The 14,157-nt window shown below is 52.6% G+C and overlaps 1 protein-coding gene across 1 annotated transcript in view; it reads right to left on the bottom strand.

Moving 5' to 3' along the window:
- The window catches only part of LOC131664732 (retinal homeobox protein Rx1-like), a 30,011-nt gene extending 16,642 nt beyond the window's left edge, over positions 1 to 13,369 (bottom strand). The window contains exons 1-2 of the mRNA XM_058936048.1: positions 12,843 to 13,369; positions 2,694 to 2,896 (exon numbers count right to left, since the gene is read on the bottom strand). Of these exons, the coding sequence (XP_058792031.1) occupies positions 2,694 to 2,896; positions 12,843 to 13,050 (411 nt within the window). The 5' untranslated portion in view covers positions 13,051 to 13,369. The remainder of the gene's footprint in view (positions 1 to 2,693; positions 2,897 to 12,842) is intronic.
- Between the last annotated feature and the right edge of the window lie 788 nt (positions 13,370 to 14,157).

Below are 14,157 nucleotides of genomic sequence, written 5' to 3'. Positions count from 1 at the left end.
GTCTAGAACTTAGTAGCACTTCACTCATAACAGAACGCACGTGACTACATTCAGCCAATGAGATTACGAATAAAATGACTTTACGCTACAAGTCATCAGATTTTTATATAGGAAAGAGAAAATTGAATTTTTAGCGACTTCGCAGACTCGCGCGCGAACTATCGGCTCAAATTTATCGTTAACGCCGAAAAGTCAATGGAAATCGCAGCTACGGCCTTCAAACGAGAGAAATAGCGGGGGAGGTGCGCCAAACGCAATTGCAATTAGAAAGCGCACTGAAAAGCCCCTGTGTTTCGCAGCATTAATTGAGAGGGGCAAGTACTCGGGCGATCGAGCGTAATGCCGATAGGCGGTCATTGCGACTTACCCGACGGACGGCCAAACGCGCCACGCACGCATCGCATGCACGGCTGCCACAGCGCGCGCAAACGTCGGCCCGCCGCTGAAAATTGAATGTGTGACGCTTGACAGACGTTGGCGCTACGAATTACGCGGACATGTATATGTATACCCAAGGGCCTTTCCATTACTAGCCGGATTATTCCTGTCGGATTTCTCATCTTTCCTTTCTTTCTCTTTTATGTGCAGCTGTGATTGCCGCTGTAATAAGATATTTTTCCCTGTTATATTTCGATGTTTTCTTTCAATTATTCCTGTTCCATTCTCTCCTACCAATTTGCGAGTACGAACAATGTGTTTGTGTCCAGATATTCAACCGTCGGTCTAAATGTTTCAATCAACTCAAAGTAGTTGTTAAATGTCGTTCCGTTGCCATATGGCGCATCCAACAAGTTCGGCAAACCAGTTCACAAAAAATACACAACGAACCACTCGAGCTCCAATCGCATCCTCTACTGCGCAAAAAAGCAATTTAATTTGCGCCATGGAAAAATTAATTAGCCGTACCGATAAAATCCAAGTTAATAAAGAGCTCCCGCCGTAGCTTGGAGGAGAGGCGAAATAAAAAAAAAACGCAGCACGATTCATTACGGGAAAAGGAGATTGATTAGCGCCCGTGTTTCAATAATCCGATCAATTAAAAGATGACAAAGCCCTCGCGCGCTGCCGTAACAACGCGGAGGCCGCGCTGCCGAGGATTTGCGCCGACTTTGCGCCGCATGTCCCGACGGAATACCCGCTCTCCTCCGGCTTTTTTTTATTCCTCCGTTCTAATAGGCTTAAAGGATTAGATCGCGACCGCAAAAAAAAAAAAAAAAAAAAGACAGAAAGAAAAACTTTGCCTCTACGGCAAATTGGTAAAAGTCGACTGGGCGACACTATTAAACATTTTAATTGGGATTTTCGCGCGGACCTTTCCATGATTGCTCGGCGCGCGGTGGAATGGGAAACGCACTTGTCACTCGTTCAAAGCTCATTTGCGCCAATATTGTATCGCACTTTTAATCAGTTTGCCGGTTAATTCCGACTGAATCTCATTTATTTTGTATTTATTCGCATTCGGTACATGGTGATTGCATGCTTAGTTCTATTGAACGTCCCATCAGTTTATCACCCTTACCGTGGGCACGTCGACAAATGGCATGTGTCAAACTACCGCTGCCGACTGGCACATCGAGCAGAATTGATCGGAAGCCGAAGTGCGCGGTACAGCTGAATTGTTTGGATGGGATCAACGGTCGGTAAGTGAACTGATTCCAGTCGAGCATAAAAACTGGCATGTTCCGGCAATGAGCAAGCGAGTCTGGCGATTGTAGCTCTGGTACGCGGGCAAATAGAACAATCAATGAACACCTGAGCAAGAGTCAAAGCAAGCTACGCACACGGGCGGCCGGCTGGCCGGTGAATAAGTTAATTTGACGTTTGAAGTGAGTTTGGGCGATCGGCCAGAGAGCAAGAGAGAGAGAGAGAGAGAGAGAGCAAGCTGCACACGAGGAAAGGGGGGCAAATAGTACGGCATAGCGTGCGCGCGGTCGATGCGCGTCAGCCGGGCTTTTATCGCTGTCACGCACATAATTAATTCAATTTGGTTTAATACATCGCTCGAGTCCTGCGACGATTGTTTGCGCGGAAACGACGCCGTTCAGCCACACGGCCGACGACCGAACCACGCAGTCGCGCGCCGCGCTCGAGATTTTTACATCATCGCTCTCGCTCGGTCATCCGCGAGACAAGGCTGCTCTTCGAAAGCTTTGCGAACGTCGCCTCGGCGTCCTCAACGATTTCGATAAGGCCCGCTTAATCATCGGCAAGGCTCGCTGTCGTCGCGGCTTTCGTGTGCGCGCCAAAACAAAATGTGGTTTTTTTGAAATTCACCTCTGGATGGCTTTCATTTTTCGAGTTGCAAGAGGCAGAGATAACTATATATACGAGATACGATCGAGGAAAGACGCTCAAGGGTAGATCCGGTCGTTATCCGTCGGTCACTGGTCGCTTTGGCTGTATCTGCCACACCTGTGCTCTGCTCGGCAGCACCAAGTGGCTTTGAGGGTCACCGTACTACAACTCATTTTGCGTCTTTGTACCGCTACATTTTATTTTTAATTTTGTCAAATTGGCGATCGCCGTACTTTAGTCGTACTTTAGTCGCAATTCAGTTCGCCTTTTCATTCAGATTGAGAGCTAATACTCCGGAGCAATATTGACGCCGTGGCCAAAGAAAAACAGTTAATAAATAGCATATTTCCGATAAAGTCTCAGCCAAGTAATTGTGCACATGGAAGTTGATTACCAACCTGCACGCGAACTTCGGGAAGATTAACCTTCATGGCGAGCTCCTCGCGCGAGTAAACGTCCGGGTAATGAGACTTCTCGAAGGCTCGTTCGAGCTCGTGCAACTGATAGGTCGTGAAGGTCGTCCTGTTGCGTCGGTGCTTCTTCTTGTTACTCGGACATTCCTCGTCGCTGTTGCCGCTTATCGAACTGCAGTTGTTGTCGCCTGCAACTCAAATTCAGCGCTGTACTCGGTAGCCTGGCTGCAAATTACAACGTCCGCGCCGTCAGCGGAAAGCGCGGCCTCGAGATCGGCTCTCGCGATTGGCAGGCTCGCGCCACGGTCCGAAAGAACAACGCGGCGGGCGAAGGTCGGTCGAGCGAAAATTCACGAAGCACCGGCCAATGGAATCTCGAAATCTCGCGTTGGTCGACGCACACCTCGTCGTCGGCCGAGCGGAAGCCCAGGGGCATCGAATTGTCGCTCTCGGATTCTCATTAGCTGCACAATTAACCGGCTCTGTGTCTCCGTCTCTCTCCGGAGAGCGTCGCGCGCGCACTGCATCAGATCGAATTGTGGGGAGGTAATCAGGCTCGAGGGAGCGCGTGCAGCGCGCGGGCTCAAGTTTCGCCGGGAGAGAGAGGCTAACCATCAGCCTAATAACTCCGCCTTGGCCCGGCTCTCATTGGCGCGCCTCTGCCGCTTAATTATCAACAACAATCAATTACGGTCGAGCGTTGTGCGCCGCACTCGTGCCTCGCGGCAAGCTCCCGCTCCCGTGATGGCTTTCGCTCGGCCGCGCTGTTTCGCGAGCGCAACGAGTCTCGCCAAGCCTCGCCGAATTAACCGAATTCGGAACGTCCGCGCTCTCCGCGCTAATGACCTCGTCGCGACTCGGACGCGAATCGAATCCAACGACCGCGCCTACCAAGCGCGATCGTTATCCGCTTATACGAAATAATCAACCGCAATCGTTAATCTCGCCGGCGACGCTGTGGATAAAGCGCTCACGTGCGATCGCCGGAATTAGCATAGCGGGGCTCGGGCGGGGGGCGCGCAAATTGAAATTCACCGGCCGGGAATCGAAACTCGCCGGCGCCGGCTCTGTAAACGCGCGACAACGCCGGAAAGAGCCGCGCGCGCCCACACACTTTGTCCGCGTTGAAAATTGATTCTCGAGCTTGTTTCTTTTCGCGGCGCTCGCGCCTCTGTGTGCGTGCGCGAGGGTGACCGCGCAAAGTTACTATCGCCGCAGTGACTAATGGCCGTGCGCCGGCGAAAGAGCGAGCGAGCATAGAACGTTAGCGGTACCTGGAGGTACCACCTGCGTCTACGCGTGCGCGTCGCGCGAGCTGCGTTAATTAGCAGGGGTGCGACTTGTGCCGCGAACCGCGATCAAACTCGCATCGAGCATTTACGAGGTCGACGTTGCGCGCTCGCCGTTTTCCTTTTTGTTCTTGTTTAATCCAGTTTCTACGCGGACGTGTGCCATTGAAACGCGTTTGTCCGCAAGGGTGCGGCAACGCGAGACCATCGCTGCACGTCGAGAGCCTAACGGGATGACCCAGCCGAGTACGATGGACCGAAAACTGGCATTACGGCAAGGCATCTTGATGCACGTTTATAAGAATTGACAGCTCGGGCAGTTTCTCAACAAAGGATCGTGGGAGGGGAAGAAAAGCGAGCAACAAATTAGTCGGTCGCAATTAGCTCTCTCCGCTACCGAATGTCCGACGGCGGACTGGCCGACGTGGGAGCCGCGAACGCTTTAGTCTTCCTTTGTAGCTACTTAGGAGAGATCGAGCCGTCAAGATAGGATAATGGACGTTTTTTTTCGTTCTCGTGGGCGAGGGAGGGCGTGAGTCGGCGCGAGACCAACTTCTTAATGGATCCGATCGTCGATAAACGAAGTGTCTTGAGTGCGCACGACTTTTGATTCTTCGTCATGTTCGACAGAGGCTGTTGTTGCAGCTCCGCGCACTGCTCGACTTTCTTTTCTCTCGCTCTCTCCTTTTTCGATCGGATTCCGATTCGATCCTCGCTTCGCTTTTTTTCTGTCTCTTTGACGAGGATGTTTTTTTCGTTGTCGTGTATCTTCGTGAATCGTCGAAAATTCATTAAATCGCCGAGGATCGCCGAACGGCCGTAGATTGAATGATCGATTTGACGCGTTACGTCAGATCGTAGTCGGTCGATACGATGACGAGCCGAAAACGCGAGAATGTTTTCGATTTGGAGATGGCATTCGTTGGATTAGCATGATTAGTCTCCGGAGCAGCCGTGGAAGCGCGACGGAAGGGAAAAAATATGGCTGTCGCTCGATTGCTTAAGCCGAGAGCCTTGAAGAAAACACGCGCGAATCCGACGAGTGAAATTGACCGAAAGGAGAAGAAGAGAGAAAAAGGCCAAGTGGAAGGGAGGCGCGAAAAGTGAGACGGGGCGCGATCCCGGGCCGGCCGACGAATTAAGATAACAGAGAGAAAGATAATCGCCTCCGTCGATTAAGCCTCCGCTCTCGCGTTCGCGTTGCCGCCTCCAGCCGTGTGTAACGAGCTGCGCGAGAGGCGAGCACAACGAGTAAAAAGGAAAACCCTCCGCTGAACTTGCCTCCCCGCCTTCCGTCGTTCTCGCGAGGAGCAATAGCCGACGAGCAATTAGCCGATGGCTTTTAGCGGCGCACGCAGCCAGCGTTGTTCTTTTAAAGTCATTCTCGGCGTGAACTCGCGCTCGTCGGGCCAAACGGAAACGCTCGTTTGTCAACCGAACGCAATCGAATTAGCGCAAAGTCGCCGCCTGCGTCGGCGCGTTGGCGGCTAATTCGATCGGAGGCCAATCGATGAAGCGCTCAATTGACGCTGTAAGCGCGCTGACAGAGCGGCGCAAGCGAGTAATTAAAAAAGTCAAGATCGACGAGGAGTCGGCAAAGGGAGAGGATAAAAGCAAGAGTAGCACTAATAGCATTAAGGCGGAGCGAGCGGAGGGGGTCAAAAATGAGAGTAAAAATGTGACTAAGTAGTGGAGGCAGGCGGGCGCAGCGCAGTATAGAGCGAGATTAACGGATGAAGCTAGGCTGACAGCTTATTAATCGTCGGGCGCAGCGCTCGCGCTTCGATCGGCTGAAATTCGCTGAGCGCGCGGGGCCCGCGAGCATAACGGACGGCCAAGCAAATTGCTTGCGCTAAGTAATTTCTTTCTCCTCCTGTTTCCCGAGCGACTGCGACTGCGACTGCGACTGCGACTGCGACTGCGACTCGGTATTAAATTCGTCGGCAGGGCCTCGGCGGCACCTCCTTCGACTGGCTTCCGTCCTTTTACAACCGGCTGCGATTCGCACTCGGCCGAGGCGAGGCGCCCCCGGCTCCGTTTCATTTTCGCTATTTTCAGTTGCTTTCCACCTTCCCCCGTTCCCCCGTTCCCCCGTTCGCTTCGGCACTGTCATTATTGCTGCCGTCGCACCTGCGCGTTGCCGTTTCAATCGTATATAAAAAGCCCGTGACGCGAGTCTCCTGCGAAGTATGCCTTTTAATTCCTTTTCATCCGTTCTGCACCATCGCTTATTTGGCTCGCGTCAATATTTAAAAAAAATGCCATACGCGAGATTCGATGCAGAGTCCAACCGAGTGCCTGCAGTAGCACTTCGCATTCGTTAGCTCCATTGAAAATAAGCGTGCGCTGATCCGCACACGGCCAGAAGAAAAGGCCGAGTGCTCTCGATTCGAAATCTAATTTGTCCGTAAGTAGCGTGAAGCGAAATGACGAAGGGCCAAGAGTGCGCCGCGCGAATGGAGACGAAAAAAAGAGCGACGTAAGCGTCGCAGGAGGAAATAGAAAGACGAAGCGTTTGTCTGCGCGCGCGCGCGCCCCTGTGTTGTTGGACTTAGCTCGCCGACCAAAGAGGATTATGGAATTGGTCTTCTCGAAGCGACGCAATGAGACACAGGGATCTCCATCTCTATCTCTCGCCTTATTTGTCCCCTCTTAGCATCTGCTTTTCTCTCTCCTGTGTTTGGCCTTTTCGTTGTGTACGTTCATTGTAGATTAGACAGGCAACGCGTTTCGTAAATACAACTCCAAACTATATCTTATCGGTGCCGTTGAGGTACGGCGGTCGCGCAAAAGTTTACTTTGGATTACTGCTAAATGTGCTTGTCTCGGCGCTAAGAGCTGTTGCACTATCGCGCTGAAACTTAGCGCGCGAGCAAACAAAATTTTATTGAATACAATTGAGACAGACATCCGTATATTTTTCTGGATCAGAAAACCTTCCGTGTTAGTTTTCACTCTATTGGAATTAGGTAACAAGATTGACACACGAAGCAACACATTTCAAACGAAGCTTGTTTTCAAAGATTATAACAGGATATTAATCAGATAGAGTTTCCTCTTACAAATCATAATCGAAACATGCGGGATTAAGCTCGCCTATCGCACAAATTCTAATAACCAGTTTTCGAGTTTCCACGCGACGAATAAAATTATGCGCCAGTGAAGAGAATCGAAGCATCCGTCGAGCCAAGTTTCTCTCGAAGGATCCCTTCGCGAACGAAGTAAATACAGTGCGGATGCTAGGAGTCGCGACGCCGTGGGCTTTCGCGGATGGATCGCGTTTCGGACGATTATTCGCGGCGCGGCAGAGAAATCATGGAATTCTCAAAGGGCGAAGAAAAAAATTATCCTCTTAAGAGCTCGCGGGCCAAGGCTCTTAAGCTGTCATCGAGTTCTCGCGCGCCTTCGGGTATAAAGTTTCGCGCGCGCGCGCGCGCACACGGGCTCCGAGGTCGCTGCACTTCTCACGCCTCTTTTTCTCGCCCGCCTTCGTGAATCTATCCATGGCTTACCGCGGATCCTCATCAATTCTGCGAGCTTTCGAAGCCGGACGAGGTGGCCGCTCCAAAACGCCATTCGTCGTTTCGACGTTTGCGACGAGTCCCTAGCGAGAGACTCGCCGAGGGGCTTACGCAGCCGCTGATAAATGAACGAATCGTTAACCCGTATACTCGCCACGGCTTAATCTCGGCGAAGGCGAGCGCGAGAGCAATTTGCATAGCTACACCTCGGCCAGCAAAAAATAACGCTTCGCCTCGCGCTTATCAATTCAATTAGAGGGCTATTTTTTCGCAAAACTCGTTAGGTTCTTTACTCTGCGTAACTGGCTAAGGGGGCAGCGATCGCGTTTTTTTTTTCTTTTTCTTTTATCCTCCCTTCCCACGCGCGTGCAGCGCCGTTATCGGCGACGCTTAATAATTTAATTGCTCGTGCTGGCGTGCGCGAGCTTTATTGGCTTATCTGCTTCGAGCCATCGTACTCGTATACTTTTTTGCTCGAGAACGCCTCGCGCGCGACGCCGACTTTTGACCGATCGCTCGGTCGACGCTCCGCGACGGCTTCTTTATTTTCTTCGCTGGTGGTTGCTGCGCTCGGGGGCGACACGTAGACTGGCCGTGTTGCGAACGGCGAGTCAGCGAAGCAGTCCTCTCCTCCGGAAACGAGCAGAGGGATGAGGCAAGCGTGGGTGCCATTGGGACGCACGGACGCGGGCTATTAATGCGGCTAATCGGCGCCGATGCTGCCCGATCCCGCTCGGACCGTGTCGTCGATCCTTGCCCGCCGAGAGCCCCCCGCGGCCGCGCCGCGACGCCCCCTCCGCGCCACGCGCGCGCTCGCCCGTTGCGGCCGGCGAGCCGGCACTTTCCTTCCGCTCGCGACCTTTATCGAGGTTTCGTTTGAAGTGCCGGCCGTTACACATTGGTTTTTATTGGGCGCGCGCGCGCCCGCGCCGAGTGGCTAATGAGCGCGCCTCGATCCGTGTTCGGCGAGGCCGACGGCCCGCGCCCTCGCTGTCTGCTCCCGACCTGCTCGTCCCGACATCATTAATGCACGCGAGGATCGATCGCACGGCAGCCCACTTTGCGTTGATCAAGTTGGCGCGCTCCCGAGACGCTTTGTATTTGCGCCCGAGCGACCGGGCGACGACGCCTCGGCGGGCGCCCGCCGGCCCTCGCCGCGGACGAGCGGACGAGCGGACGAGCGGACGAGCGGCGTCGAGCGCGCGCCCTCGCCGCTCGTCGGGCCTTATCGATCGCGCCGCTGCGCGCGCGTCCCCGTGCGCCTGTGCGCGCCACCACTCGCGAGCGTATACGTGTGCGCCAGAGCGCCCCGGTACACCCGAGCACGATCAATCCGACACCTGTGTACAATTAGCGCAGCGCGCAACTGCCTCTAATTCGCTCTCGATTACCGACACGAAGAATCGGCCTCTCTCCTCCTTCCACCGGAACTCGATTAGCCCGGCCGGGCGATGAAACCCCCGGAAAGTCACTCACGGCGACACGTCAGCCTGTACGCGCGCGCGCGCGCGGATGCCTATCCGACGGATCGATTTGAGCGTGGGTCGGCGAATCCGAGGCCCTATCCCGATACCGCGCGCCTTCCTTTCTCTCGACTTCGTACCTCGGACCTTGCAACGCTCGGCCGCGTCATTGTTGCAACAACCGTTTTTCGCGCGCCTTTGTCCTCCGTTCGGATGATCGTGTAATGGCTTTTAAAAATCACGCCGACGCTGTAACTCAATCATACGCCGACTTCATCTACGTTGCCAGTCATAACCGAACAGATGTGCCATCAATTCAATAACGTTTTCATTTGGGGACGCATACATATACAGATACACAATCGCGCATCGAGCTAAATAGGCGCGAACCTCTTCAAAATTGTTCTCGTAATTACATCAAATCTCCTTTTCATATCACTTTGTACCATGCGAAAATTGCATTTTGCCCTCGAGATTTGATATTTGACTGAATCTCATTGTAATATTATTCGATGCATACGCAATGCGGATGGTATAGGCGCAGTGGCAAACGCTCTTTTTTCCATCGATTCATCAACTACAAGTCAACAAATCAGAGTCGCGCAGAAATAGTTTGCTCTATCTCTAACGGAACAATCAATGAAACTCGCGTCACTCGACTGCAGAGTCATAATACTGTGGGTACGATGCGCCAACCTCCCGTTCGAACGAGCTATCAGCTCGCTCTGTGAAATTGCGAATCCAGCAAAATCGCACGTGAAACGACAGAGCCGAGAAGAAAAAAAGCCGCGGGAAAACGCGCGAAAAAAACACAACAAGCGCAAGTACACGGAGTCGAATCAGAGGTAAATTGGCGCGGAATTACCGTGAGCAATTGGGCGGTGGCGGCGTATGTCACGCGATCGGCAATTACTCCCCGTAACAAAGGCGAGCTGAGGCCCCTTTTACAACAGCCAGTGCTTTTAAACGAGTTCGCTCGTTTCGGCGACTCGCGCGAGCTTGTTTTTTTTTTCTTCCTTTTTCAGGCTTTTTCAGGCTGGACGCGCTGCTCCGAGAAAATTGAATAATTCGAGCTGCCGCGATTGTCGTGACCGATAACAGCGACTGATTTACATAATTTTTTAATCGGCTTTATTAAGCTTTCGAGCGTTTGTTGCGGCATAATTTTGCGTGGCTTTCGATCTTATTCAAGCTATTAAGGTATTGAAAGAAGTGAACGACGACGCGCGTACGCGCTGCCAATGTGTGTTTCGCGTGCACGCGAGTCTCGATTGAATCACGGCAGTTTTGCGTTGCGACTGGCGTTACGTAAATGTGCCAGAATTTGAATGAAATATTTGCGATCCGTTTGGAATGATCTGTAATGTGAAATAAATGTTGGAAAGACTCGTAAAAATCGCGTGAGGAAATACGTGTTCTTGCGGACTTTAATGGCTGTTTCGCCCGATCAGATAAACTTGGCTTTCTTCGAAGAAAGATTGAATAGTCGAGGGGGTTATTTTCACTGGCTACACATGGATTACCGTGTATTGATAACGAATTTAAGGGTAAACTAGCCTCGCATTACCATAATTGTGAGTGTATCAGTATTAATGGGTGGCAATTTAAATTCATTAGCCACTTAGCGCTTTATAGCCGTTCTTGTACGACAAATCATTTGGCGATCAACTCAAGACAAGCCGAAGGACAGTCGGTTCCTAATGAAAGGCGCACACGGCGACGCATCCTCTCGGCAGCTGCCGTGCGTCTCAACACGCGGCTCTTAATTGCGACTGATTGACAAGGACGCTCGCGCGCGCACAAAACGAACCCGTAGGCACAGCAGGTCTGCCTCTCCACGTGCGAGTCCGAAAAACGAGAGAGACGGCTTGATCCATTAGTAGACACGTCAATTCAGCTCTTAAGATGCCACTGACTTAAGACGCTCGCATCCTCCTCCTCCTCCTCCTTTCTTCCTCTTCTCTTTTCTTCCCCCGTCTCGAGCCAACCTCTATTCGGCTCGATCCTCCTTTCGCTTTATTTTCCGACTGCCGGCGCTCATCCGTCGCCTCGATTGGCCGGCTCGCTCGCGCTATCGTAATTCGCGATAATTCGATTAGCCGCGACAAGATTGCTGCGAATGCGCGAGCGGTCCGCCCGGCCGCCCGCCGCGGAGCTCGCGATCCGCTCTTTCCGCTCCCCGAGCGTCTGCATCATAGACGGCACGGCGCGCACTCCAGCCAGGCCGCGTAATCGCGCCGTGGAATCGAATCGAGCACTCGCGTACGCGATCGAAAATTGAATGCGCCCAATTATCGAGACTTATCGGACGACCATCTTAATTGATCCGACGTTTATTGCGTCCGCCAGCGGCGCTGCCGGGAAAGTAGCGCGCGCCGGCACTGCACCCGGTATCGCGGTAGTGTGCGCGATACAAATTACTTGGCCGACGACACGTGAGATCCGCGGCCGATACTAACGATTTTCCAATTACGCGCCATCCGGCGCAGCCAATTACACCCGCCCATGCTCGGCCCGAGTGTGCAGCTCTCGCTCGCGCCGTTTCTACGTCTTTCGTCTGTGCCCCCAACTTTTCATTTTGCACGTTGCCCCTGCCCGCCAGATTATTTTATTATCATTCGTTTTCCTGGCTCTGCGATTACGACCTGGATTCGAAGCTGCACGCGCTTCTCTTCGCGCTATATGCAAATTTTTCGTCAAACTACATTTTTTACGAGTAGATAACAATCGGGCGTCAGTGAGGTTAATGGTGTTGGCAAATTATCGGACTCACTTGTCAAAATTAAATTTAATCAAACTAATTTTTATTGTGTCAGTCAATGACATAAGCAAAAGCGGCTAATTGCTTGTAAATATCACGAATGATCATCTTTTACATCAACTCCGATACTTGCGCAGTACTGAAACATTCCTTAAAAACCAATCCTAAAATTAATCGTAATCTCAAATTAATTTTTGAAAACGAATCGCCTGTATTGCATATTTTATTCGAAAGGCCGTTGTACCGTCGCCGATACAGCGGACATACGTTGTATTCCGTTATTGATTAGACTAATCCAATCCACATCTGCCTCCCCCCCACACACCCTTCCCAACCCCGCGGATTGGGTATTAAACGCTTCGCAAAGGCATTGATAAACTGTTGCTCCCAAGCATCCGTGAAAACAACGGCCTTGATCAATTCGTTTACTGGCGTTGCTTATGCAAAGGCGGCAGACCTCAAGTCGGTGGCCGATCATTCGGCCAATTAGGAACGCGAGTCGCTCCTCTTCGGCCCGCCAAAATAACATTACGTTCCGAGAGCCGCGCGCGACGGCTAATCGCGTCTGGCACATCAAGGTGAACGGGCCGGCGACCAATTATTATTACGGCTGCTGCTTTTCGCCTCGTGCTCCGCGAGGATTATTCGCCAAATCGTCGGCGGCGATTTTCAATGGGTTCAAGCCTCTTTGGCTTTTAAGTTTTATTTATCCTATCCTCGATCTGTTTTGCGTGACGATGAGCTGTGCAAAATCTATGACACATGATTGTGAAATAAAAATTGTTTTTTAATGTAAATTGGGCTATGCCATTTTGATGGCACATACATTGGTAATAAAAATAGCATTGTACATATTAGCGTGTAGCGTATGCGCTTTCGTGAAATTCACGATTATTGTTCCTTCGGTTTCGCGAGACTATTTTAGCGGTCATTCTCGCGCTAATCCTTAGACAATGAGTAAAGTTAAAAAAGAATGGGCATTGGAATGAATCCCTGGCGTCGTTCAAGTGTACGCCGAAGAAATGTAAAGAAATGACGAGATGGGATTGACCACGACGTAAAATCAGGCGAACCGACAGTAAAAAAATGAGAATGCTAACCGGTGAGATCCTGAGAGTCGCCTTGGTCCTTCAATTCTTGGTGTTTCCTCTTGCGATTGGCGAGTCCGAGGATAGCGTCGATGCTGTGCCTGGGCGTGCTGCTCGCCGGCTTGGGACTGAGCTTGTCACCGTTGGCCGTGGCGCCCTCCTGGTCCAGCTGTTGCTGCGAGTCCATGGTCGCCGTGCTGCTCGTGGACACCGAGATCATCGGACTGCCCTCTTCCCGAAGAGGCCGAGGCGAAGCGTGGGACCGGTGCCGCGAGCGGAGCGTGGTGTGCCGGGCAGCGAGGCGGGCGCGTTCACGCACTCAGTGTCCGTGGCACTGCATGTCCGGGAGGAGAACGAACCGCACTCATGGCACAAGGAGAACACGTGGCTCTGTCGCTGAGTGGCGGCCGAGAGGTGCGAGCGGGCGAGCTGTCCACCCCCGCGGAGGCAGTAGCGACTGGCGGCGGCGGCGGCGCGCGAGCGAATGAGCCGCGACGGCCCGAGCCAAGGGTGGGCGAGCACTTGGTCGCGCCAGCCGCAGCCGCGGGCACACAGGTACGCACGCACACGGCGAGCCCGGCGGCGGCGGCGGCGGCGGCGGCGGCGGCAGCGCCGGGTGGGAGGAGGCGCCGCGCCCGGGCGTGGCCCGCTCGGCCGCGGCCAACCACTGCCGAGGCTGCGCCGCGGCCCCGGGCCAATGGGAGCCGCGCGCCCGCCAACATGGCGGCCGACGCTGCTGCTCATGCGCCGCCGCCGCCGCCGCCGCCGCCGCCGGCGCGAGGGGTAAGCTGCTCGGCGCGCGGCGAGGGCTGCGTACTTCGCTTGTAGTCGGATTTATTAAATAGTTAGGCCAAAGTTTGGAAAGCCCGTTGCCAGCCGCGCGAGGACCTTTGCCAAGCCTCTGTGTGCGCGCTGGCTGCGCGTATTTATGATCGTTATTACGCGTATTGCGCGCCTCATGGATTAATGAGCCGTCAACTTCTTATTAGATTAAGCCTTATACGCGTCTCCGGATTTTCCCTGTCCGACCTGCTCTTTCTTTTGTTTGTCAATTTTTTTAATGACCAACTCGACCATTCTTTTTCATTGGAATCGCAACATCGACAAATTTCAATAAAACTAGCCGTGCAATTTACGCGACATATTCCTCAAAAAGTCTTGCTAAAAGTCAACGAAATTCCATTGATGTTTTCCGCTATTAAAAAAATTCAAGTAACCATTCTATTTATTTTTCTTCTTAAGTGCTCATAATATCCTAGCACCGTAAGCTTGCTTTCACACATACGAGTACTTTAAGATAATCTCGTTCTAATTTTTACATTCGAAT

Source organism: Phymastichus coffea, unplaced genomic scaffold, assembly GCF_024137745.1.
Source record: "Phymastichus coffea isolate CEN01 unplaced genomic scaffold, Cenicafe_Pcof_1.1 PCOF00045, whole genome shotgun sequence".
In the NCBI taxonomy this organism is placed as follows: Eukaryota; Metazoa; Arthropoda; class Insecta; order Hymenoptera; family Eulophidae; genus Phymastichus; species Phymastichus coffea.
This window is presented reverse-complemented; position numbering and strand designations above follow the sequence as displayed.